Source organism: Trachurus japonicus, chromosome 2 (assembly GCF_045865225.1).
Source record: "Trachurus japonicus isolate A0001 chromosome 2, Traja_1.0".
Lineage (NCBI taxonomy): Eukaryota > Metazoa > Chordata > Actinopteri > Carangiformes > Carangidae > Trachurus > Trachurus japonicus.
Window position 1 is genome coordinate 13,372,352 of NC_140908.1, and position 24,574 is coordinate 13,396,925.

Consider the following 24,574-nt stretch of genomic DNA (forward strand, 5'->3'; position numbering starts at 1 on the left):
GGATGGCGATTCGATTTAAATTGCGATTCTATGATATTGCCGATTCTCTCGATTTTTAGTCTTTAGCATTTTTAACATTTATCTGCACACAAATACTGTAGGAGCCTATAAATTAACATACTCCATTATAAAGTGAACTTAAACCCTTTTCAAAACCTGTACTCTCTGTATGTAAAAAAGGCGAACAAATGCACATTGCACAATATTTTTTTTTTGTGATCAAATGTTTATTTAACAAGAATACAAGTTACAACCAAGAAACATGACTCATTAATGACAATAGAGACAGTACAAAAATTGACTGTAACAACTAAATCAAAAAAATAATAGTGATAGTGTAACCTTGCACTTCAATAAGGTGCAAGAAAAACCAAAACAAATGTGCATAAAAATTATAAAAAAGTAAAAAATAGAAAAAAATAGAAAAAAAAGAGAAAAAAAGGAAAAGGAAAATGGGCACCACCCCCCACCCCAACAGCACACTCACAGTGGTACGCTCTCTCACATTGCACAATATTTAAACATTTAAAAATAAATAAATAAATAAATAAAAATAAATTGATTTTTGAAAAAAAAAAATCGATTTAAAAATCGTCAAAAAAGATATCGCAATATTTATGTGAATCGATTTTTTCTCCCACCACTAATATATAGCGATTGAAACTGTATTTTTCCCATTCACTGTGCTGTTTAAATAGGATAAAATAAATACACACAATATAAAAAAATATGAGACACACACATTTAAATATAAAAGTATAAAAAAATATAATAAATAGTATGTTGGGGTGACTCATGCAGTTTCTTTCTTTCTTTCTTTCTTTCTTTCTTTCTTTCTTTCTTTCTTTCTTTCTTTCTTTCTTTCTTCTTTTTTGTTTTTTGTTATATACAGTATATATGGGTTAAACAAAAAAGGGTTTGTTATGGGTTAAACAAAAGTTTAACCCATATATATATATATATATAAACCCATGGGTTTATATATATATATATATAAACCCATGGGTTTATATGGGTTAAACAAAAAAGAAGAAAGAAAGAAAGAAAGAAAACAAAGACAAACAAAGAAACAAAAACACAAAATACAAACAAAACAAACAAACCAAAAAATCTAAATCAATAAAAAAAAAAAGTGAAGATAACCAGCTGCTGGATTGTGAGAGTGGTGTCAAACTCATTCTCTAGAAAGCAAGTGCATACTGTACATTTGCAAAAGTAAAATTGCTGTTTCATCCTTTGCTGCTGTTATCTTTTGTTTGTAGGAGGAGAGAAAGGAGATAGAGGAGAGCAGGGTCTACCAGGACCTCAAGGGCCTCCAGGTAACGCTCACACCTGCACGTACCTGCAGAAAAAAGCTTCACATTTAAATCATCAGACAACTTTTAAAAACCTTTTGTCTCTCCCCCAGGTCCTGAGATCGACTATTACCGTTTACAGGTGACGTCATCTTTACACCGCCCACACTGTCCTGATTGGTTAGACGGACGTTTATTGTTCAACTATTGGCAGTGGGAAGATTGATGTTTTTGTTTTTGTTTTTGTTTGTGTCCAGAATGAGTTGAAAGGAAGTCCTGGCGTGAAAGGAGAGAAAGGAGAATCTGGAGGATACTACGACCCGCGCTACGGAGGGAGTCATGGAGTTCCTGGACCTCCGGTGAGATCAGAAACACGGATTCGTTTCCCCCATCTGACTTTATAACGATCGATTGACTTAAAGGGATAGTAGCATTTTTTTAAAAGTGGGGTTGTATGATCTATAAATAGCCCCTAAGTACTTTAATTGCAGTAGCAGACTCTCTGCACTCCTCCCGTTAGCAACGCCAGCCCATAATAGCCCTGCCCAGAGATTTACAACATACATTGTTGTGAATGGACCCAAAGAAATGGCCTATTTTCGTGGCCTAAAAGAGGTTTTACCTGAAAAAAAAATACACAGTTCCATTGTTCGCTATAATATAATTTTTTCCAGCCCTTCAAAGTGCAGGAAAAACACAGTTTTTATTTGGACCTAACCAACTCACGTATCCCTCCGCCCAGGGTTAGCGCCCGCCGATCAGCAGTTGGTTAGGTCCAAATAAAAACTGTGTTTTTCCTGCACTTTGAAGGGCTGGAAAAAATTATATTATATTATATTATAAAATTATATAAAATTATATATAGTAAACAATGGAACTGTGTATTTTTTTTTCAGGTAAAACCTCTTTTAGGCCGTGAAAATAGCCCGTTTCTTTGGGTCTGTTCACAACACTGTATGTTGTAAATCTCTGGGCAGGGCTATTATGGGCTGGCGTTGCTAACGGGAGGAGTGCAGAGAGTCTTTTACTGCAATTAAAGTACTTAGGGGCTATTTGTAGATCATACAACCCCACTTTAAAAAAATGATACTATCCCTTTAAACTATGAACCTTTCTGTCTTCTGACTCTTAGGGTCCTCCAGGTGACTCCATCGTGGGTCCACCGGGACCTCACGGCCCACCGGGTCCACCAGGTAGAGGCTATGATGGGCCGCCCGGACCCCCGGGGCCACCTGGAGCTCCAGGACACACCGAAACTGGAACGCACCGAGGCACACAGAGTAAGTTAAAATAAGATTAAGATAAAAGAGTAAGATAAAATAATAATATACTAAGGAAATAAGTGAACAGCAAAAAAAAGTAACATCTCTTAGCAACGCAGTTTACATGAGCGAAAAGGAGTAGGAAGAAGTATAAACTTATCTAATCCTACCCCGATCATTTTAACTATATGTTCTAATTAAACATTTTACACATTACACATTTTAATCCAAATAGTAAGTAAGCAAACACCTTGTGTGAATTATTCCATGTACCTCTGGAGAATCATTTCTTTATGTCTCTTTTTAAACATGATTACACTCTAAATGTTTTTGATTTCAGTACTCATATTATTCCACAGTTTTACTCCACAAATGGTGAAACAGAAACTTTTCTTTGTTGTGCGAGCTCTTCCAACCTTTAGATTTGATTGCTCTCTTAAATCATAACCTTGCTCTCTTTCATGAAACATTCTCTGAATATTTCTTGGTAGCAGATAGTTTCTTGCTTTATATATAATACTTAGGCTGTTTTATGCTCCACCAAATCAAACAATTTTAGAGTTTTAGATTTCCAAAATAAGTCATTGGTGTGTGCCCCATAATCAACCCTGTGAATAATTCTCATTGCTCTTTTTTGCAGTATGAAAAGTGTCTGAAGTGCAGTTTTGTATGTGTTTCCCCATGTCTCTGTACAGTAGCCTACTCTAAATAAGGAATAATCCGTGAATTGTACAGAATATAGAGTGATTTATGATCTAGGACATGCTTTGCTTTTACCAAGTCTCACGTGACTGTGTCTTTAAATGACAGCTATCAGCATCCCGGGCCCACCGGGACCACCTGGAGCACCGGGACACCCTGGATCCTCCTCTGGGGTGAGAGGACTGACACGGTCATTCTGTTTCTGTGAAGAATGAAGCAAAGGAAAAGGCTTTTTGATAGAAAACGATGATCATCAGATGCAGTTACAGTATGGTTCAAGGCTTAAAGGGATAGTTCAACATTTTGGCAAATGCGCCTATTGCCATAATCCCTATAGTCATAGTTTGTTTCGTTGTTTTGAGATCAGTGGGGCAGAGACGTGAGCTGCTCAGTGAACACAATGGAGGTGAATGGTACAGGTCCCCTGTCCCTCATCAAACTCATCAAATACACAATCCAACAACTCCAAAACGCTCAGGTGGACAAGTTGTGACCTGCACATTCACCACACTATGAAATAATCATGTATAATTATGTAACATTATGACACATGAAGCAAATACTTGGAACTACTTGCTTTTTGCTTTCGAAACTGTACCATTCACCTCCATTGTGTTCACTGAGCAGCTCACGTCTCTGCCCCGCTGATCTCAAAACAACATGCACCGGTGATGAAAGGTAATGAACCTACTGCTATGACTATAGAGATTATGGCAATGGGAGAATTTGCCAAAAATGTTGAACTCTTCTTTTAAAATTATATGTAAACTGGGTTGCCAGATGAGTGTTTATCCCCCTCCAGCAGGACGCTGCATCTGTTTACAGACACTGAACGCATTAAAAAAAAAACAAATTGCACCATTACCAGTAAAATCAAACTCCTGATCAGTATGTGTGTGTGTGTGTGTGTGTGTTTGCAGGTGACTGTGCTGAGGTCTTATGACACCTTGACAGCCACAGCCAGGAGACAGCCCGAGGGCTCTCTGGTCTACATCTTAGACCAGACCGATCTCTACTTAAGGGTCCGAGATGGACTTCGGCAGGTCCAGGTGAATACTGTATCTATAGGCCTTTAACCTCTAGTAAGACGTTGACTTTGTTTGATTTTATTTGATTTTATCTAATTTTATCTTATTTTAGTGTACAGCTATTATTTTTACCCATGTTATATGTCTTTAATTTATTTTATTCATATTTAATATGTAATTTTATGCCTTATGTGAGCTGTTATGTCTTTAATTTCTGATGTCTATTCTGTGCAGCACTTGGGTCCACACTGTGGGTCCACCAAATAAAACTGGATTGAATGGATTCAACCTGAATGATGCAGAAATACTTTAATAGTTTGGTTTTCTTTGTGGAATAACGCAGCTTCTTTTTTATCTTTCAGCTGGGAGGCTACATTCCTCTGCCCGCTCACGATGTAAGTAAAATGTGGTCTTTTATCTTCCGCACATCTCCGTTACCTATTCTTGTTTAAAGGGATAGTATCATTTTTTTAAAGTGGGGTTGTATGATCTACAAATAGACCCTAAGTACTTTAATTGCAGTAGAAGACTCTCTGCACTCCTCCCGTTAGCAACGCCAGCCCATAATAGCCCTGCCCAGAGATTTACAACATACAGTGTTGTGAATGGACCCAAAGAAACGGCCTATTTTCACGGCCTAAAAGAGGTTTTCCCTGAAAAAAATACACAGTTCCATTGTTCGCTATAACATAATTTCTTCAAAGTGCAGGAAAAATGCAGTTTTTATTTGGACCTAACCAACTCACGTATCCCTCCGCCCAGGGTTAGCACCCGCCGATCAGCAGTTGGTTAGGTCCAAATAAAAACTGTGTTTTTCCTGCACTTTGAAGGGCTGGAAAAAATTATATTATAGTGAACAATGGAACTGTGTATTTTTTTTTCAGGTAAAACCTCTTTTAGGCCGCGAAAATAGGCCGTTTCTTTGGGTCTGTTCACAACACTGTATGTTGTAAATCTCTGGGCAGGGCTATTATGGGCTGGCGTTGCTAACGGGAGGAGTGCAGAGAGTCTTCTACTGCAATTTAAGTACTTAGGGGCTATTTGGAGATCATACAACCCCACTTTTAAAAAAAATGCTACTATCCCTTTAATGCATACCATGCCTGTTATCTCCAGGGTAACGAGGTTGCAGCCGTGGAGCCGCCACCGGTCGTCCCCTTGAATCCAGACCACCACCACCACCACCAACCGCACCACCCTGAATCTCCAGTGGCACCGGTCACTCAGGCACAGCCAGACAGGCATCACCACGAAGACCCCCAGCACCTGCCCCACCCCGATCCTAGACAGCCAACACACCCGGACCCCAGAAACCCAGCACATCCAGACCCCAGAAACCCAGCACATCCAGACCCGAGATACCCAACGCACCCAGACCCGAGATACCCAACGCACCCAGACCCAAGATACCCAACGCACCCCGATCCGAGATACCAGCCGGACCCGCGGTACCCGTCGCCCACCGATCCGAGGTTCCCGAGTTACAAACATCGCCAGTACCTGCCGGACGGGAGGTATTCTGTCCACACTCAGGAGCGTCCGCCGCACCCGGACAACCGCTACCCGGTCACCCCTCAGCGAAGACCGCCTCCTTCCTTACCCGAGACCCCGGTCCACCACCACACGTCAGGTCCAGGGGTACGAGACTACGAGTCCAGTCCATACACTGCAAAAACTCAAAATCTTACCAAGAATATTTGTCTCATTTCAAGTCAAAAATGTCATTTCTAGTCAAAACAAATCTCATTCCACTTAAAATAAGACTCATCACATAAAAAGTAGCTTGTTTTTAGACACTTTTTACTTCTTTCAAGCAGATTTTCACTTGAAATAAGTAGAAAAATCTGATAGTGGAGCAAGTTTTTCTTTCTTATTACAAGCACAAAAAACTTGCTTTCACTGGCAGATTTTTCTACTTATTTCAAGTGAAAATTATCTCAAAACAAGTTAATCTTTAGGTGGTGAGTCTTAGTTTAAGTGAAAAGAGATGAGTTTTGACTAAATTAGACATTTTGACAAGAAATAAGACAAATATACTTGGAAAGATTTTGAGTTTTTGCAGTGTAGGACGAATCTCCTTGTTGTTTACAACTACTTCCTGGTAGAAAACCAGCATTCGAACAATAGTGACAGATCAGAGTTTCGCTATATATATCTAATTTTTCATGTTACTATATCACCGTTTAGACTAATCTGATGTTTGTAAAGTCTATAAAACCAATGATTGGACAAACATTACTATTTCTGTGTGCACATTTTTGTAATTAGTCATGGTTATCATAGATTAGCCGGGCTAACGGTTAGCTACCTGTTTAACTTTAATAACTCAGTGAATCAATAAACGCTCCATGAAAAAATATTTTCTCCAGCGGATATCTGAGTTCCAACATGACTGAGCTAACTGGAGTAGTTTCATGTCGTGTCCCACAACGGGAGGGTTTTAACAGCTGACGTCCTGCTGTTAGCTTAGCTACCGTTAGCTTAGCTACCGTTAGCTGTCCCTGTCAGCTGCAGCCATGATGCTTTCTAGACACTGTGATTCCCCCAAAACTGAATAAATACAACACATAGCAACACAAAACACACACACACAGAAATAGTAATGTTTCTTCAATCATTTCACAATTTGTCTAAATGTGCGGCCCACGGGCCAAAACCGGCCCGGCAGAGGGTCCAATCCGGCCCTCAGGATGAATTTGCCAAGTGTAAAAATTACATAGAAGACAGAAGAGGTATAGGCTACTTTTGTTGATATTTCACATATTTTTTTAGCAAGAAATTTTAGGTTGTTCATAATATGTTTTGTAAAAGGTAGTAAAACAAAGGGAAAAATTCAAAGTTCTTTTTATTTATAGATTATGCTGGTCCGGCCCACTTGAAATCAAATTGCGCTGTAGCTATGTGGCCCCTGAACTAAAATGAGTTTGACACCCCTGGTCTAAACGGTGATAGGGCGTGAAAAATATGATATAGCCTAGTAATATAGCTAAACTCTCGTCCGTTACTATTGATCTCATTCAAATTAGCTACGTGCTGGTTTTCTACCCGGAAGTAGAATGTAAACAACAAGGAGATTCGGTCTAATTTATACATCCAAATTAAGCTGTACTTGGTTTGATCACAGATGTGTATTGATACAGAGTGTGGGTGTTTCCTCAGCTCCACCTGATCGCCCTGAACTCGCCTCAGACCGGGTCCATGAGGGGAATCCGCGGCGCCGACTTCCTGTGCTTCACCCAGGCTCAGGCCATCGGGATGAAGGGGACCTTCCGGGCCTTCCTGTCGGCCCGGCTGCAGGACCTGCACAGCATCGTCCGCAGGAGCGACCGGGACCGCCTGCCCATCGTCAACCTGAAGGTGACGAGAAGACACGAGATCGGAAATGAATTACACAGCTGTTTGTCTCCAGATGTTCTTTATTTCAGTTTCCTCACATCCACTTTTACATCAGTATTTTAACACCCAGTAGGACAATTCATTTTACAAGTGGTCTTAGTAGCCAATCAACAGTCAGCATAGTTTTGTTTATATACTGTTTTGTGTGTGTATGTATATGTACTGTATATATATAGTATATAGCTCTTGAAAAAAATAAGAGACCACTTCAAAATGATCAGTTCCTCTGGTTTTACCATTCTTAGGTATGTGTTTGAGTAAAATGAAAACTTTTGTTTCATTCTATAACCTACTGACAAATTGGAAATAAAAATATTGTCATTTAGAGCATTTATTTATTTGCAGAAAATGGCGACAGGTCAAAATAACCAAAAAATTCTGGTGTTTTCAGACCTTGTATAATGCGAAGAAAACAAGTTCATATTCATTTTAAAACAACACAACACTACTTTTTAAACTTAGGAAGAGTTTAGAAATGAAAATTGGTGGAATAATCCCTATTTTTAATCGCAGCAGTGTTTTTTTTATTTATTTATTTATAATCTTTCTTCCTCATTAAATATGATTTGGTTCAGGTGATCAGCTAAGTAGAGTGAGGTGCTTGTGTTGGAGTTCAATAGACACTGGAATCGATGGCTGTCATACATGTAGAAGTTGATTTATTAAGAACATTTTGGAGTGGTCTCTTTATTTTTTCCAGAGATATATATATATATTATATATTATAACAGATGTTCTAAGCTGCTTGTGTTGTCCCGTCTCTCTCAGGATGAGGTCCTGTTCGACAGCTGGGACGCCATCTTCACCGACGGCAGAATGAAGGATGTGCCGATCTACTCCTTCGATGGCAAGAACGTCCTCACTGACAGCACATGGTGAGTGCAAACACCCGACACACCAGCAAAAAAAACCCTTTATTGGGTGAAAAAAAACAAAAAACATATTTGGTAATTTTAGCAGACATCCAAAATAGCCACGGCCCATGAGAACACAAATGTTTCTGAGCCAATCATCAAAGATCAGGCTACATCACAGATAATCACATCATAGCACCTGGTTAACTGTAACTGATTTGTAATATAACAGTATTTTACTGTTATATGTGCAGCAATATACTGGAAAACTTGTATACTACAGTATATAACTGGAAATATCAAAGGATTGTGGGAAAATATTTGGTCATATGTAATTATTCTGTACTGTAAACCCATTTACAGTGAAGTGTAAATGAAGCTAAACTAAGTGAAAAAAACACTTATACTGCAATACTTTGAACAACAGTACTAATACTGCAAATAAAAATATAGCAAAAACACAGTAATACTGTAATTGAAAACCAGTCCTTATATTGTAAATGAATACAGTAAAAATACTGAAATTAAAATACATTAAATGACAATTTGGTAATACTGCAAAAAAAAAAATAATAATAAAAATTTCATAAACTTTATTGTCCCTGTAGGTAAATTTGCTTTGGACTCCACTAGTCTGCAGTTCACCCTATTCAATTGTAAATAGGAAGACTGTGAAGTTACTGTAAATGAAAATACTCTAAAACTACTGTAAATGACAATACAGTAAAAGAAAAAAAAAACTGTGAATGAACATTTATGTAAAAATACTGAAAATGATTTATCCTAGACTGGCGAGGAACCCTATATGGCAGTGTTTTTCAACCTTGGGGTCGGGACCCCACGTGGGGTCCCCTGAAATATCTAGTAGTTGATAGAAAAAAATAAAAAATACTGACAAAAATATAAAAATATTATGATTAAAAACACCACATACAATCTTAAACAGCTGCATTCTATACTTTTAACTTTCTCGAATGTAAATCGAGGTCAAATAAAATGCAGCATATAAAAATATCTGAGGTGGCGCATCTTGATTAACGGCCACGATCACGTGATGCGGGGTCGCCAGAAATTTGTGATGTCAAAATGGGGTCACAAGCCAATAAAGGTTGGGAACCACTGCTACTGTATGTGCTAACTTTATTGGCCTTGGTTTGCAATATAAAAATGAAAAACCACTGAGGAAGGCTATTTTGCCGAATCACATGGGTTGTAACCTACGGAAGCGTATTGCATTCACTTGACTAATAATTTTAAAAAATCCTGTTTTTCTGAGTAATTTATTTTTTGGTTTGTTTTTTTGAATAATTTTTTCTGTTTTTCTGACTACTTACTGTATTTTCTGTTTTTCGGGGTTATTTTTTTCTGACTTAGAAGAAAAAAAGTTTTCCAGTATCCTCCTATAACACTCTAGGGTTGAAATTTTGAATTCCCTAGTATTTCTATGAGTGCCCTACATTATAAAAATAAACCAGGACACGGTGTGATTGTTTTTCTGTCGTCCCAGGCCGGAGAAGACGATGTGGCACGGGTCGACCAGCACGGGTCACCAGCAGGTGGACGGCTTCTGCGAGACGTGGCGCGTGGGCGACCAGGCGCTGAGCGGCATGGCGTCGGCGCTGCAGAGCGGCAGCCTGCTCCAGCAGACGTCCAGCAGCTGCTCCAGCGCCTACGTGGTGCTGTGCATAGAGAACAGCATCGGCCACTCTAAGAGATAGACACACACACACATACACACACATTTACACACATTTACACATATAAACACACAACACTGGACAAGGGGAAATCCAGAAGTGTCCACACACGCTCTTATCTGTCTTTGCACTGTACCTGGTGCCTTGTAAATAAGTTTTTTCTCTAATTAATAATTAGTTTATGTTGGTTAGCCCCTCTTATATGGTGCTATAGAGGATTATCCCACATGTTGAACCTAAGTTGAGCTCAGGTGACCTACAGTAACACACACTCTGGCAGCCTCGACAGCTGACTGTGTTTCCAAAGGTGCAGCTTTTGTTTGTGACGTGTCAGATATTCTGTTGATATGAATATTGAAATTAGCTCGGTGCTAGAAAAGCCATGTTTTTTTTCCTGCTTTGACCCCAGAGGAGAGGAGGAGGTGAGTCGACAGTGTCCTGATCAATCTGGAGTTTAGAGGGACTATTTGTTTAGGAGGAAGTAGTTTTACAGATGGTTAAGTATCATCATTACAATCAAATCAGTTTATCTAATAATTAAACACTGCAAACCTTTTTAAAAAGGCCTAACACGACTTATTCACAGTGGCCCTGAGTGATCCATACGCTGCAGCTTAAGAAAACACACATATTGGTCATTTTGACAGCCGGGTTCATCACTTTATAGTGTCCCCCTGGAAACGCTTTTGTTATGTTGTGAGTATATGCAGTGTAGATTTGTCTGTTTACATCTGTTTTCTAGCGTTGCAGTGCGTTCAGCTCCCAGGGCCGTCAGTGTTTTATTATCATTTCCATTTCTCTCAGCTGGTTTCTACACTTCTACATTTGATGATACGAGAAGCGGAAGAGTCTTCTTGGTGTTTTAAAGGTTGCAAGGTGTTTTTTTTAAAGAATGTATGAGTAAAAAATAATGGTAATATCTGAGAGAGGGGTCATAACTGCCATGTGGAGCAAGAACATACTGACTTTTCATGTTTCTTGCCTGCGTTTAAGCAATAACTGCATCATTAGAATATAAAAAAAGCCAAATTCAGCTTAATCAGTGTTAAAAAATCATTTTAACAACATTAACTCTGCCTTAAATATGACATTTGCTTTCATATACAGTATTTGCTGCCGCGGAAAATGGACTGATTGAAACTCAGATGACTGTAAATCTGTTAATCTCTTCCAACGGTGCAGTCATCGACACTTTTCAGCGTCCAACAGTAAAAGAAACATTGTGTAGGAAATGTACGTAGTCGTTTTTAACTTCTCTCTGTAACCCGCAGCACTTGAGTCATTACCTTCTCATTTGACTTACATGGGAAGATATTTTCAGATCGTATTTTAAGCAATAACAAAGGGATATTTATTTTTTATAAACTGTTTTTTCTAGTTCAACTACAGCATGTGATGTGAATGCTCTCGCGGACGATTATTACATTTCCAAATGGGTCCAGAAAATGTGCAAAACAAACACAAAGATGTCGAATACATGATGTTGTGATCCTGAAAAAAAAAACACAAAAAAAACAGGGACCAGTTTATGCACATAATAAGCAAATAAATGAATTAATGTACATATATCTGGAAAGGATTCAGCCATAAATGTTTATGCACTGTAGCTTGTTTTCAATTGAAAGCAGTGCAGTAGATGCACTGCAGCTATAGCTTACTGGCATTTCAGTTTCTGGAGGCCGGAAAGGTTATTTCATGTACTAACAGAGCCATAACTGATGTGTATTAACCCCTGCAGATTGTAATCTGTCTCCTTTTTGTTATGTGAGCAACATTTCTGAAATGCCGCACCTCATTGAATAAATCTGTGTGGAAAATGTGAGTTATGTTCTCAGCTGATGTTTATAGAGAAACACACCGGTGTCGGATTTGAGCTGATGGTTGAAAAGCTGCTGCACTGTGAAGATTTTCTGCTTTTCTATTCAGTTTACATCACTGTTAATTAAATATCAAAGGGTTTTGGACGCCACTTTTGCACTTTAACTATTTCCTAAATAGCCTTAGTCACACACTAAAAAATGTTGGGTTATCTCTGTAACCCAATTTCTGAGTTATTGGTGTTGGGTTAAAATTTTGGGTTATTTTTCCAGAGTGTAACACATTTTCAGGGTTATAGGCTATGAATTTAACCCAATTCTTGGGTTGTTCAAGTAATTGGGTTATTTTTCAGTGAGTAACCCATTCATTTGGGTTAAGGGTGTAAAAATAACTCAATGTTGTAGTTAGCATAACCCAACTCTTGGGTTGAATATTCAACCCAAAAGTTGGGTCAAAAAGAATAACCCAACCTGTTGGGGTAAAATAACCCAAAAAAGGGGTTTGTCCTTATTTGAACCAGCAGTTGGGTTATAATTGGGTTATTTTTTAACCCAACTGTTTTTAGTGTGCAAGTAATCTTGAGGAAAAGGTACCGAACAAGAAAGCAGAGGTAGGTGTAAACAGCTTTATTTAGAAAAGAAGGTAAAGGTACATTCTCTCTCACAGGAGAGTGATTTTCAATAAAACCAAACACCATGGGATTGAGCTTGGACAAACTGCTGCTTGGCAGTGACATTAGTGTTTATTAGTGGTCTACAAACCAGTTGTTAAACTGCACATTAACACCTCTGACAGTCGGACATGAAACCCATTTCTTGACGAGATAAAACCTTTGTCGAGCCTAGAGAGCTTTACCCTTCCTCCAATCCAATCCGACTCTTATTGGCTCTAATACTCCTCGCCCTCCTCGTCTTCCTCGAACGAATCAATGCCGACCTCTTCGTAGTCCTTCTCCAGGGCGGCCATGTCCTCTCTGGCCTCGGAGAACTCCCCCTCCTCCATGCCCTCTCCGACGTACCAGTGGACGAAGGCCCTCTTGGCGTACATCAGGTCGAACTTGTGGTCGAGGCGCGCCCAGGCCTCGGCGATGGCGGTGGTGTTGCTGAGCATGCACACGGCCCTCTGCACCTTGGCCAGGTCGCCGCCGGGAACCACGGTGGGGGGCTGGTAGTTGATGCCCACCTTGAAGCCGGTGGGGCACCAGTCCACGAACTGGATGCTGCGCTTGGTCTTGATGTTGCCGATGGCCACGTTGACGTCCTTGGGCACCACGTCTCCGCGGTACAGCAGGCAGCACGCCATGTATTTACCGTGACGGGGGTCGCACTTCACCATCTGGTTGGCCGGCTCGAAGCAGGAGTTGGTGATCTCGGCCACGGTGAGCTGCTCGTGGTACGCCTTCTCCGCCGAGATGACGGGGGCGTAGGTGGCCAGGGGGAAGTGGATGCGGGGGTAGGGCACCAGGTTGGTCTGGAACTCCGTCAGGTCCACGTTGAGGGCGCCGTCGAAGCGCAGCGAGGCGGTGATGGAGGACACGATCTGGCTGATGAGGCGGTTCAAGTTGGTGTAAGACGGGCGCTCGATGTCCAGATTCCTGCGGCAGATGTCGTAGATGGCCTCGTTGTCCACCATGAAGGCGCAGTCCGAGTGCTCCAGGGTGGTGTGGGTGGTCAGGATGGAGTTGTAGGGCTCCACCACGGCCGTGGACACCTGGGGGGCGGGGTAGATGGCAAACTCCAGCTTGGACTTCTTCCCAAAGTCGACCGAGAGGCGCTCCATCAGCAGGGAGGTGAAGCCTGAGCCGGTTCCTCCGCCAAAGGAGTGGAAGACCAGGAAGCCTTGGAGGCCTGTGCACTGGTCCGACTGCGAGATGAGAAGAATTTAGAGATTTAATAACACTGAACTAATCAATAACTGGTTGTTTTAAAGGGATATGCCAAAAAAAAATTTTTTGTGTCTTGACTCACTCCTGAGTCCATGACAAGCAGATAGACACCATCCTTTCGACTGTGCGTGCAGTAACAAGGGAGATACAGTCAGAGCTGGTGCACGGCTAATTAGCTTAGCTCAAACACTGGAAGTGTATGGGTAGTGTTAGCCTGCCTCTACCTAAAGTCATCAGAGAAACTCTTCAGCAACTCTAAACGGACCGATCTTCATCTCAGAGCTGACAAAACTCTCCGGTAAGGCATCTTGAGCGGTCAAATGCCGCTAACGGGACGAGATCGGTCAAAACGGAGGGTTCAAGCAAAGACGCTTTATTTTGGTTCAAGCTAGCTACATCGAGGGTAGGTTAGCTTCCTATTTCAAAGTAAAAGCACAAATTCTATCGTCATGGTTTTCTGTATGTAAAGGGCAACGGGTGTTTTATTTTGTGAAAGTAACCGGAAGTGCGTTGGTCACAACGGCTAGCTTGAGTAGCGCCGAATTTGTACGAACAAAATTGTAAACAGCTGGTATTTAGACAAATTAACGACACACTGCTGATCTAAACGGCTACTTTCTCACCTAAACATGTTTGAAATGTCGATAAAGTGATATATTTACAGAGTTTAGAGCTAAAATGAAATCAGCTTCTGACTGTTGGTTTCGGCTCGGGTAGGAGGCAGGCTAACACTACCCATACACTTCCAGCATTTGAGCTAAGCTTATTAGCGGTGCACCAGTTCTCTCCCTTGTTACTGCACGCATAGTCGAAAGGATGGTGTCTTTCTGCTGGTCATGGACTCGGGAGTGAGGCAAGACCCGGAAAAAAAAGAGATGGCGTATCCCTTTAAAAACTTTAGCCTAGTTTGTCTTCTTACCAATTTGCGGATTCTGTCCAGAACTGAGTCGATGTGCTCTTTTCCAACGGTGTAGTGACCGCGGGCGTAGTTGTTGGCGGCGTCCTCCTTCCCTGAGATCAGCTGCTCGGGGTGGAAGAGCTGTCGGTATGTTCCTGTGCGAACCTCATCTGAAAAGACAGAGGAGATGTTTAGATATTGTGAGAGGAACCAGATGAAATACTCTGGAGACTTTTATTGGACAGTTTGTTTTTGAGTCAAATAACAGTGCAAAGTCCAGGAGAGGAAAAAAAACTATAAGTAGGTCATATGAAATAAAATAAGTAACTTAGGTTACAAAGTTCTCCACTGTCTTGGTTCATCCAGGTAATGATCAGACAGATGAAACTTTATAGTTTTATAGGCTATGTCTATAAATTCTCATTTGTCCAGGTCAGGTGATTAAATCAAGTCAACTGAACTCTCCTGCTTCTTAGTTTAGTTTAGTTTAATAAGTTTATTTGTATCAGGGACAATGTACAAAATAACATTAGTCTCGAAATGAGAAGAGATGCTTTGTACCGGATTTAGCTTACTAGCTACTTTCCATCCGTAGTCCCTGGGCAGGTGAATAAGAACAATAGAAAAGTAAGAATTATCAATTTACATAGCGCACTGCAAAAACTCAAATATCTTACCAAGAATATTTGTCTTATTTCTAGTGAAAATGTTATTTCTAGTCAAAACAAATCTCATTATACTTAAAGTAAGACTCATCACCTAAAAGTTAACTTGTTTTTAGATCATTTTCACTTGTTTCAAACAAATTTTCACTTGAAATAAGAAGAAAAATCTGATAGTGGAGCAAGTTTTTCTTCCTTATTACGAGCACAAAAAACTTCCTTTTACTGGCAGATTTTTCTACTTATTTCAAGTGAAAATTAGTTTGAAACAAGTGAAAATGATCTAGAAACAAGGTAATTTTTAGGTGATCAGTCTTATTTTAAGTGGAAAGAGATTAGCTTTGACTAGAAATGAGACAAATATTCTTGGAAAGATTTTGAGTTTTTGCAGTGCGTTCTAAACATCCATACACATGTGCATAATACGCCCTCTCACACATCACAAACACTCAAGACATATTTCATATCAGAAAGAAACATAGCCTACAGTTATTAAAATGTATTTATTTACTCCTCACCAATAACTGTGGGCTCCAGGTCAACAAAGATGGCCCTGGGGACGTACTTCCCCGTGCCGGTCTCGCTGAAGAAGGTGGTGAAGGAGTCGTCGTAGCCTCCGGTGGGCTTGTCGCTGGGCATGCAGCCGTCGGGCTGGATGCCGTGTTCCAGGCAGTACAGCTCCCAGCAGGTGTTGCCCATCTGGACGCCGGCCTGGCCGACATGTATGGAGATACACTCACGCTGCGGAGGGAGAAAAAAACGTTTTAGATTTCAGATGCTTATTCATACACTGCAAAAACAGAATATTTGTCTTTTTTCTTGTCAAAATGTCTCATTTCTAGTCAAAACTAATCTCTTTACACTTAGATTACGACTCACCACCTAAAAATTAACTTGTTTTTAGATCATTTTAACTTGTTTCAAACAAATTTTCACTTGAAATAAGTAGAAAAATCTGCCAGTGAAAGCAAGTTTTTTTTGTGCTTGTAATAAGAAAGAAAAACTTGCTCCACTATCAGATTATTATTATTATTTTGAGTGAAAATCTGCTTGAAAGAAGTAAAAAGTGTCTAAAAACAAGCTGCTTTTTATAATGTGATGAGTCTTATTTTAAGTAGAATGAGATTGTTTTGATTAGAAATGAGACAAATATTCTTGGTAAGATTTTGAGTTTTTGCAGTGTAAACCTGATGATTATTCCCATTTCCAGTCACTGCATGAACCACAATCAGGTCAAACCATTTAGGTCTTATAATGACAGCACATCTGCTTTCTCAACATGTCGTGACGTGCTGAACATGACAGTTAGAACAGGGTGGAGTCGACATGTTTTGCATGACAGCTTCTTTTCTCTGCAGGTTTCCACGCAAAACTGTGATAGGCTACAGTATGTCGTAATGCCCCTTTTAAGGGATGTGACACAATTCAAATCAGCCGATCTAAATAACCCAGCACAGCAGTTGGTCATTAGCACGGTCTTGTCACTGCTGCATCTGCGAGGGGCCAAAGTGCTCCCACGCCCTGCTCAAGTATTTCTAGGTCAGTGGTAAATGATGTGGGTGGTGGTGGAGGGTGAAGGAGTGCACCCGGTTTGGTCTCATTACTTTAGACTCGGAACTATGTGCCTTAGGTGGATGCAACGTGTCTGTTCTGATTGTAAAAAAAAAAAGGGCAAAGTTAAAGGGACAGTTCACCCAAAATTCAAATTGCACTCATTATCTCACCCTCATGTGGACTAAGGGCTGGGAGAAGTTTCAGAGTTATTCGTGGCTTCTCTGAGTTACAGGGGGTCTCGACGTAGCAGTGCACGTCCATATAAACGGTTGCAAATGGATACCAACTGTCTTTGTAACAAAAAGACACACCAAAAAACCTCCAAATAACCTCCATGCTGCTCGTATGTAATGTCCGTCTTGTACTGAAGCCCCGAAATGCAAAATTGTCCCGAAAAAAATTAAACAAGTCTGTTTTTCAAGCTTGTTTGTAGCGGAAGCTCCTCTTCCCGGTTCGTCAAATTTGGAAGAACCACGGTCCGTCCTCTTCCCAGTTTGTCCAAATTTGACGAACCAGGAAGAGGAGCTTCGAGAAGCTTCTGCTACAAACAAGCTTGAAATATAGACTTATTTAATTTTTTCCGGGGCAATTTCACATTTCAGGGCGGACATTACATACGAGCAGCATGGAGGTATCTGGATGTTTTTTGGTGTGTCTTTTTGTTACAAAGACAGTTGGTATCCATTTGCAACCGTTATATGGACATGCACTGCTACGCCGAGACCCCCTGTAACTCAGAGAAGCCACGGAGGACTCTGAAACTTCTCCCAGCCCTTATAGTCGACAATACATGAGGGTGAGTACTAGATAATGAGTGAAATTTCAACTTTGGGTGAACTATCCCTTTAAAGGCTGCTGCAGTGAGTCTGTCAACAAAAGGCCCAGCTGTCACTAGAAACACGAGAACACAAACACGTCAGGTATTGCCTCATAAAATACCATCATTCACCCCCCCCACCCCCCCTTTACCACGTTTTGGAGATAATTCCCTATTAGCAAACTTAAAGGGGAACCGGCACCGCCTTATTTTTGGTTGTGGAATTTGTGCGATGGAAAGCCCCCCCCCGCGATAAGCCGGTGGTGGGGGCCTAGAAACATCTTGCCGTGGCGGCGGCTCGGTTGTGTTTTTCCAGTGTGACGTCCAAACTAAAGCGCTGGCACAACACAAACAGCCAGATTCCACCAACGCACGGCAGCAGAACAAGTCCTCTGACAACACGTTAACAGGCATCACTGCACAGACCTTTTTTTTTGTGTGTGCACACTAAAAACAGTTGGGTTAAAAAATAACCCAATTACAACCCAACTGCTGGTTCAAATAAGGACAAACCCCTTTTTTGGGTTATTTATTGAATATTCATAATGTTGTAGTTAGCATAAGCATTGGATTAAGGGTGTAAAAATAACTCAATGTTGTCAACATTGAGTTATTTTTACACCCTTAACCCAATGAATGGGTTACTCACTGAAAAATAACCCAATTACTTGAACAACCCAGGAATTGGGTTAAATTCATAGCCTATAACCCTGAAAATGTGTTATACTCTGGAAAAATAACCCAAAAATTTAACCCAAAACCAATAACCCAGAAATTGGGTTACAGAGATAACCCAAGATTTTTAGTGTGTGTGTTTTTTTTTTCCAGGGGGGGCTGCGAGGAACTTGTTGATACAGCTGAGAGACCTGTTTTATTTCAAGATGCTCGTTACGGTTGTTTTTGAGGGGGGTTGTTTTGACCATTGACCTCCCTTGAGAAACCTTGTGCTCAGGACAGAGGACAGGGACGGGGACGGGGGGGGACGGGGGGGGACGGGGGGAGGGGTGTCGTGTCACACTGAGTTGCCAAGTATGGCGATGGCAGCCAGCTCAGCAGACTGCTATTTTGAGTGAGGCATCAATCACACACACACATAGCTCTAACCTAACCCACTAACCTGTTTTAAACTCTGCAGCTTATATCATGGACACAATATTGCCAGCACTTTCTTCACTGCAAAAACTCAAATACTGTATCTTACCAATAATATTTGTCTTATTTCTATGTCAAAAATGTCATTTCTAGTCAAAACAAGTCTCATTCTACTTAAAATAAGACTCATCACATTAAAAAGTAGCTTGTTTTTAGACACTTTTTACTTCTTTCAAGTATATTTTCGCTTGAAATAAGTAGAAAAATCTGATAGTGGAGCAAGTTTTTCTTCCTTATCCAGGGCCGTTGCTAGGAATTCTGGGCCCCCTTAAAGAATACTAAAGTGGGCCCCTCCCCCTAACTTTTCCAGTTTTTTTTTCTTAGACTACGTATGTATTATCATTTATTATTTAGCCTACTTTGTTTTGATGCTAATGCAGCATTACACTGCAAAAACTCAAGTATCTTATCTTAAATCTGATAATGGAACAAGTTTTTCTTCCTTATTACAAGCACAAAAACATGCTTTTACTGGCAGATTTTTGTGAAATTTGTTTGAAAGAAGTGAAAATGATCTAAAAACAAGTTAATTTTTAGGTGATGAGTCTTATTTTAAGTGGAAAGAGATTAGTTTTTACTAGAAATGAGACATTTGGACAAGAAATAAGACAAATATTCTTGGAAAGATGTTGAGTTTTTACAGTGTACTATGAGTATTAGTCAGGGTCTTATGTAGAATAATTCAGTCATACAAAGATTAGACTACTGGGGTTTTTTATGGGCCCCACTGGGCGCTGGGCCCCTAGAGTTATCACCACCTTTCTCCCCTATACAACGGCCCTGTCCTTATTACAAGCACAAAAAACATGGCAGATTGTTCTTATTTCAAGTGAAAATTTGTTTGAAACAAATGAAAATTATCTAAAAACAAGTTAATTTTTAGGTGATGAGTCTTATTTTAAGTGGAAAGAGAATAGTTTTCACTTTAAATGAGACATTTTGACAAGAAATAAGTGTTGAGTTTTTGCAGTGTTGTGCAAAATGCAACATGCAGCTTGCAGAACACTGTGACGCAGTATCACAAAAGCTGTTCCTTTTTCCGGTTGTGTGAGTCATACGGTTTTGACATTTGCTCGACAGGATGTGAGAGAAGCGGGAGTGGTGGTGGTGCTGGCCTGTTTTTCTCCGTGAATGTTGCGACACACCACACCACACCACACGGCCTCATCATGTTTACAGGACAAACAAGCCTGTGAAATTTACACTTCCAGGCCAGAGAAGGAGGACGAGGAAGTTTGTGTCCACACTGGGGGGTAATTATCTGCTTCCTGTATCTTGTCCTAACCATGATCACGTCACGTTTGACGTCCAGACCCCGCCATGTGAGAGCAAACATAAGAGGAGCATTGTACCGCGAAGGGGTTGAGGGGGGGTCGGGGAAATAATTTTAAAGTATTTGAGAATTTGGAATCAAACCCAGGAATGTTTTGTTTTTCCAAGCCGATGGAGGTGCCACAGGGGGAGCTCCCGCCAAAACCATAAAAACCAAATTGTAATGTGAATAAAACAAACTGAGAATCCTAGATGCTGATTATCTCCAGCTAAAACCCACAGTGACAGTGACAGCGCTTTAAAAAGGTGGTTTATGGACTCCAAACTGGCAACTTCCTTTGCTTTCATGTTGCAAACGGCCCTGCATGCAGGAAGACTCGCAAGAATTACAACCGGTTGGGAAATGGCCTTTCAGTTCAGTTAACCGCTTTCACTCACTTCTGGTTTTTTTTTTTCTCTTTGCTTTCCAAACGATCTGCAAACATTACGACACACTGTGCTGTTTGCAGCCAAGTCAAAAGAGAAAAGTCCGCGTCCTGGAATGGACTTAAGACTCTTGAGATCTTATGAGCTTGTAAAAATGTTGATCCAAGACCTCGAGGATTTAACGTCATGTGCCTCACCTCATGTTTGACAACAGAAACAGTGCGCTTCTTGTATATTCTCTCTTCTCTTCTATTTTTTTTCTTTATTTGTTTCAAGTGGGAAGCCTGTTTCTGTGAAGTTGGTGTGTTCAGAAGAGCCTCAGGTCTGCAGGAATGCAGCAGCTTATCAGCGAGGTTGGTGAGCGGCAGAAATAGAAATGTAAAACACACAAGCGTCTGCTGCTGCTGGAAGCCACATCAGCATTCCCAACCAGCCCGGGCGGGCAAACAAGCACAGCACACCCCTCCTGACAGACAGACAGACAGACAGTCCTCTCCCAGTCCCCATATGGAAGCAGTTAACCTTTACTGCAGAGCCAGAGCAGAGCCACATGGCTGGTAGCATATTTCCACCGTCTGCCTTCATGTTCCCCCTCGTTCTAAACACATAAAGCCTTTCCATGGCCTCGCTCCATGCCAAAAATGTATTTCATAAGCAGCCTGGGGGCCTTTAAAGTAGAAGCATTACACAAGAGCACACACAGTTTGTGAAAAATCTATACAAAATCAGCTTATTATAAGAGTTTAAAGCTGCTTCCTGTGTCACATATGACTTGCAGTTCTCAGCAGTACAGGCCTACCCAAAGAAAATCTGTGCCATTTTTGAAAGTTTTAACAAAGGGATAATAGCAGTATTACTTATGAATAATAGTAATTCTGAGTCCACACTCACCATTCTGCTGTTTTGATTGTCCTTTTTGGAAGAGGAAGAGAAAGTTTAAGCTGGTTGGTTTTCACAGTGCACCTATAATGAGAGCCCTGTGAATAAAGTGTCATCAGCGTGAGACACACACACTTTTATAGATACTACAGGGGGGTGGAGGGGAAGAGGAGGAGCCATTAACAGCTGCAACTTCTTTTTTACTACCCCCCACCTTTTTGTTCTAGGAGTGGAAGAACACATCCTGTTTGGCCTTTTCAGAATAAAAGCGAGCACATGGAGAACCAATGAGATGATTGCTGCATAACAGTTTAGTTTCAGTGTAAAAAGGCAAATAAGAATATTATCATATTTAATTTGCAGCTATATATTTGTATTTTTATTGTTTGCGTGCATGTATGTGTGACTTTTCTATGCGATTAACCTTAACCCTTGCTGAAGTATTTTAAATTAAATTATCCACTGCTGTATTGTAACATGTTGATTATGTCAGTGCAACAGTTGTTTATGTTATTTATGACCTTTTCATTGCAGCAGTGATTCATTTATTTCCTGCACACACACACCACTTGAAGTTGCAATGCAGCTTACAGACACTAGATGGCGTCCTCTGTACTTTATCTGAACCACCAACCACTCTTTATTTATTTTTCTACCATTCTTTATCACATTTTTTCGGTGTATTTTCAGCTCTTGTTTGATTCTTTTCCCGTTCTGTCTTTAGATTATTTAATTTTCTTCTTTTTTTCAGTTTTCATTTCATTTCATTTTCATTTATTTATTTCATTCATGGTATGTACATTCTCACATAGTTGCACATATACATTGTGTACACATTTTCACCATGAATGAAAAGGAGCAGGATGAAGAAAACTTATAATACCTGCCCCTCTCTGTTGTTACAAATTTAATTGGCTTACTTCAACACCAATATTATTCTCTGTTTCAAAATATTAAAGATGATGACACATAGTAATGACAAAAAAACGTACTTATCTTTTCTTTTTTAAACATCTTCTTAAACTGAGACATACTTGTACAACTTTTCAATTCCTTGCTTTGTGAATGCCATAGTTTTACACCTGCAACAGAAATACACATTTGTTTTAAGCTTAACCTTGCAAATGTAGGCTATGTTTAAAATCAAGCTTCAGTCTGTTGTCCCCTTCCTCCAATTTAAACAAGCTTTGTAAATGTTCTGGTAATGATCTGTTCTTTGCTTTAAACATTATTTTTAGGGTCTGTAATTCTATTATAGGCTATCAGCCATTTTCAACAAACCTGCAGAAATAAAAAATCTATTTGAGGGATCTCTATTACCTTACTGCTCTTTTTTGTAGCAGAAACAGAGGAGCGATGTTACTTACATAAGTTTTCATGAGATCTAAATGTTCAGATTCCCAATATTACAATGGAAACCATGTTTACATCATATGTTTGGTCTCTTTGTGTTAATTCTCCTTCATAACAACTGTAGGCTACTGGGGGTGAATTTCTATATTTGTTTTATGTGAAAATGTGGGCATGGACACTGAGAGGAAGTCAGATGGAGACCAGAAGTGTCTCACCTGTGTCACATCCATTTCATTGTTTATATTCTCAAATCTTTTGGTTGAATGTACAAAACTTTCTTGAAAGAAAAACTGGTCATCCAATACATCTACATGAAAAGGACATTTTTCTTTATTTTGATTGGATTGGATAATGATTTAATTGGATAATGATTTAATTGTTTTTGTACAACTTGTTTTATTTTTGGGAAAATTTCACATACACAAAAGAAAATGGACTGACGGAAAACCAAACTTTGCACTTTTTTTGAAAGAGCTTTTTCAGTATGGCACCGACACCAAAGGACTTGAAATACCAAAAGCATTAAAAAACAATTTTATTTTGGATAAGTATTTATTTATTTAATATGATCTTCTTTACTTCAATTTTTTTTGTTTTTTTAAATATACATATATATAGATTTATATATATATATATATATATATACATGGTAAGCATAAACTCTTTGTATATTTATATATTTATATTTTTTATTTTATTTTCCCCTGGCACAACAGTATTGTTCTGTACATAAATGTTAATAAAGTTTAAAAAAAAAAAAAAAAATCACCTGAAAGCGACCCTTTCCTTTGTGTACATCGTGTTTCTGCCTTTTAATGCATTTTTCTTTCACCTGTTGGATAAACAATATGTTTGTTTGTGCGGACAATGACACAGGACGTCTATACTCCCGCGTTATGAGGTGAGTGGACAGTTTTTATCCGTATGTTTGTGCTAATTAGGCTGTATTAGCATTGGCTAACCCGTATGCTAATCTGGTGCTAATTGCAGCTGGCACGTTTGTCCCCGCCCCCTCCTCTACGGGAAGTGGCAAGGCTTAAAACTGCTTTTTTAGCGTTGGAAATGTATTTATAAGCTACATAAATAGGAAAACGTACCTACGTATATGTAAAACTCAAACCATTCAAATTGATAATTTACCAACCTATAACAACAAATCCGCCATCATAACAAAGGAGGGCTCACCCTGACAGATGGAAATGTGGCTGTTAGATAGGCTATCATTCATCCTTTTATTCCCAAATTTACAATGATAATATATGCAAGCACTAATCAATGTAGATTATCTGATTATGTATTTAACTAATCATAAAATGTTGAAAATGAGACCACTAGTGGATGATATTATGCAAAAAAAACCTAAATTTTGAAAAAAAAAATGGAGATAGAACCTTATAATTCTAAGATCATGATTTATACATAGCTAAATATGAAATAAATACTACTTGTGTATGATAGTTAGTAAAAAACTGCTAACTTATCAACCTATATCAATTATTTTGTGTGGATTTTAGCTTGTTATTCACAAATTCACCAGAATAACAAAGGGGGACCGTTAGACTGGCTATCATTCATCCTTTTATTCCCAAATTTACAATGATAATATAGGCCTATACAAGCACTA

The 24,574-nt window shown here is 39.7% G+C and overlaps 2 protein-coding genes across 3 annotated transcripts in view; one reads left to right on the plus strand and one right to left on the minus strand.

Moving 5' to 3' along the window:
- LOC146990957 (uncharacterized) overlaps positions 1–12,056 on the plus strand; it is a 49,502-nt gene extending 37,446 nt beyond the window's left edge. The window contains exons 31-41 of one of the 2 annotated variants that reach the window (XM_085801950.1): positions 1,263–1,319; positions 1,409–1,437; positions 1,553–1,654; positions 2,428–2,575; positions 3,368–3,432; positions 4,180–4,308; positions 4,650–4,682; positions 5,404–5,925; positions 7,447–7,644; positions 8,452–8,558; positions 10,045–12,056. In XM_085801950.1, the coding sequence (XP_085658076.1) occupies positions 1,263–1,319; positions 1,409–1,437; positions 1,553–1,654; positions 2,428–2,575; positions 3,368–3,432; positions 4,180–4,308; positions 4,650–4,682; positions 5,404–5,925; positions 7,447–7,644; positions 8,452–8,558; positions 10,045–10,255 (1,601 nt within the window). In that variant the 3' untranslated portion in view covers positions 10,256–12,056. The remainder of the gene's footprint in view (positions 1–1,262; positions 1,320–1,408; positions 1,438–1,552; positions 1,655–2,427; positions 2,576–3,367; positions 3,433–4,179; positions 4,309–4,649; positions 4,683–5,403; positions 5,926–7,446; positions 7,645–8,451; positions 8,559–10,044) is intronic. The other variant, XM_085801958.1, reaches the window with a different exon arrangement.
- A 607-nt stretch (positions 12,057–12,663) lies between these two features.
- On the minus strand, positions 12,664–21,708 carry LOC146990958 (tubulin alpha-1C chain-like). Its single transcript, XM_085801972.1, has 4 exons — positions 21,610–21,708; positions 16,016–16,238; positions 14,857–15,005; positions 12,664–13,915 (listed from the first exon to the last, which is right to left on the minus strand). Exons 1-4 carry the CDS (start codon positions 21,610–21,612, stop codon positions 12,941–12,943), a joined length of 1,350 nt encoding a protein of 449 aa, XP_085658098.1. The 5' UTR covers positions 21,613–21,708; the 3' UTR covers positions 12,664–12,940.
- Positions 21,709–24,574: the final 2,866 nt, after the last annotated feature.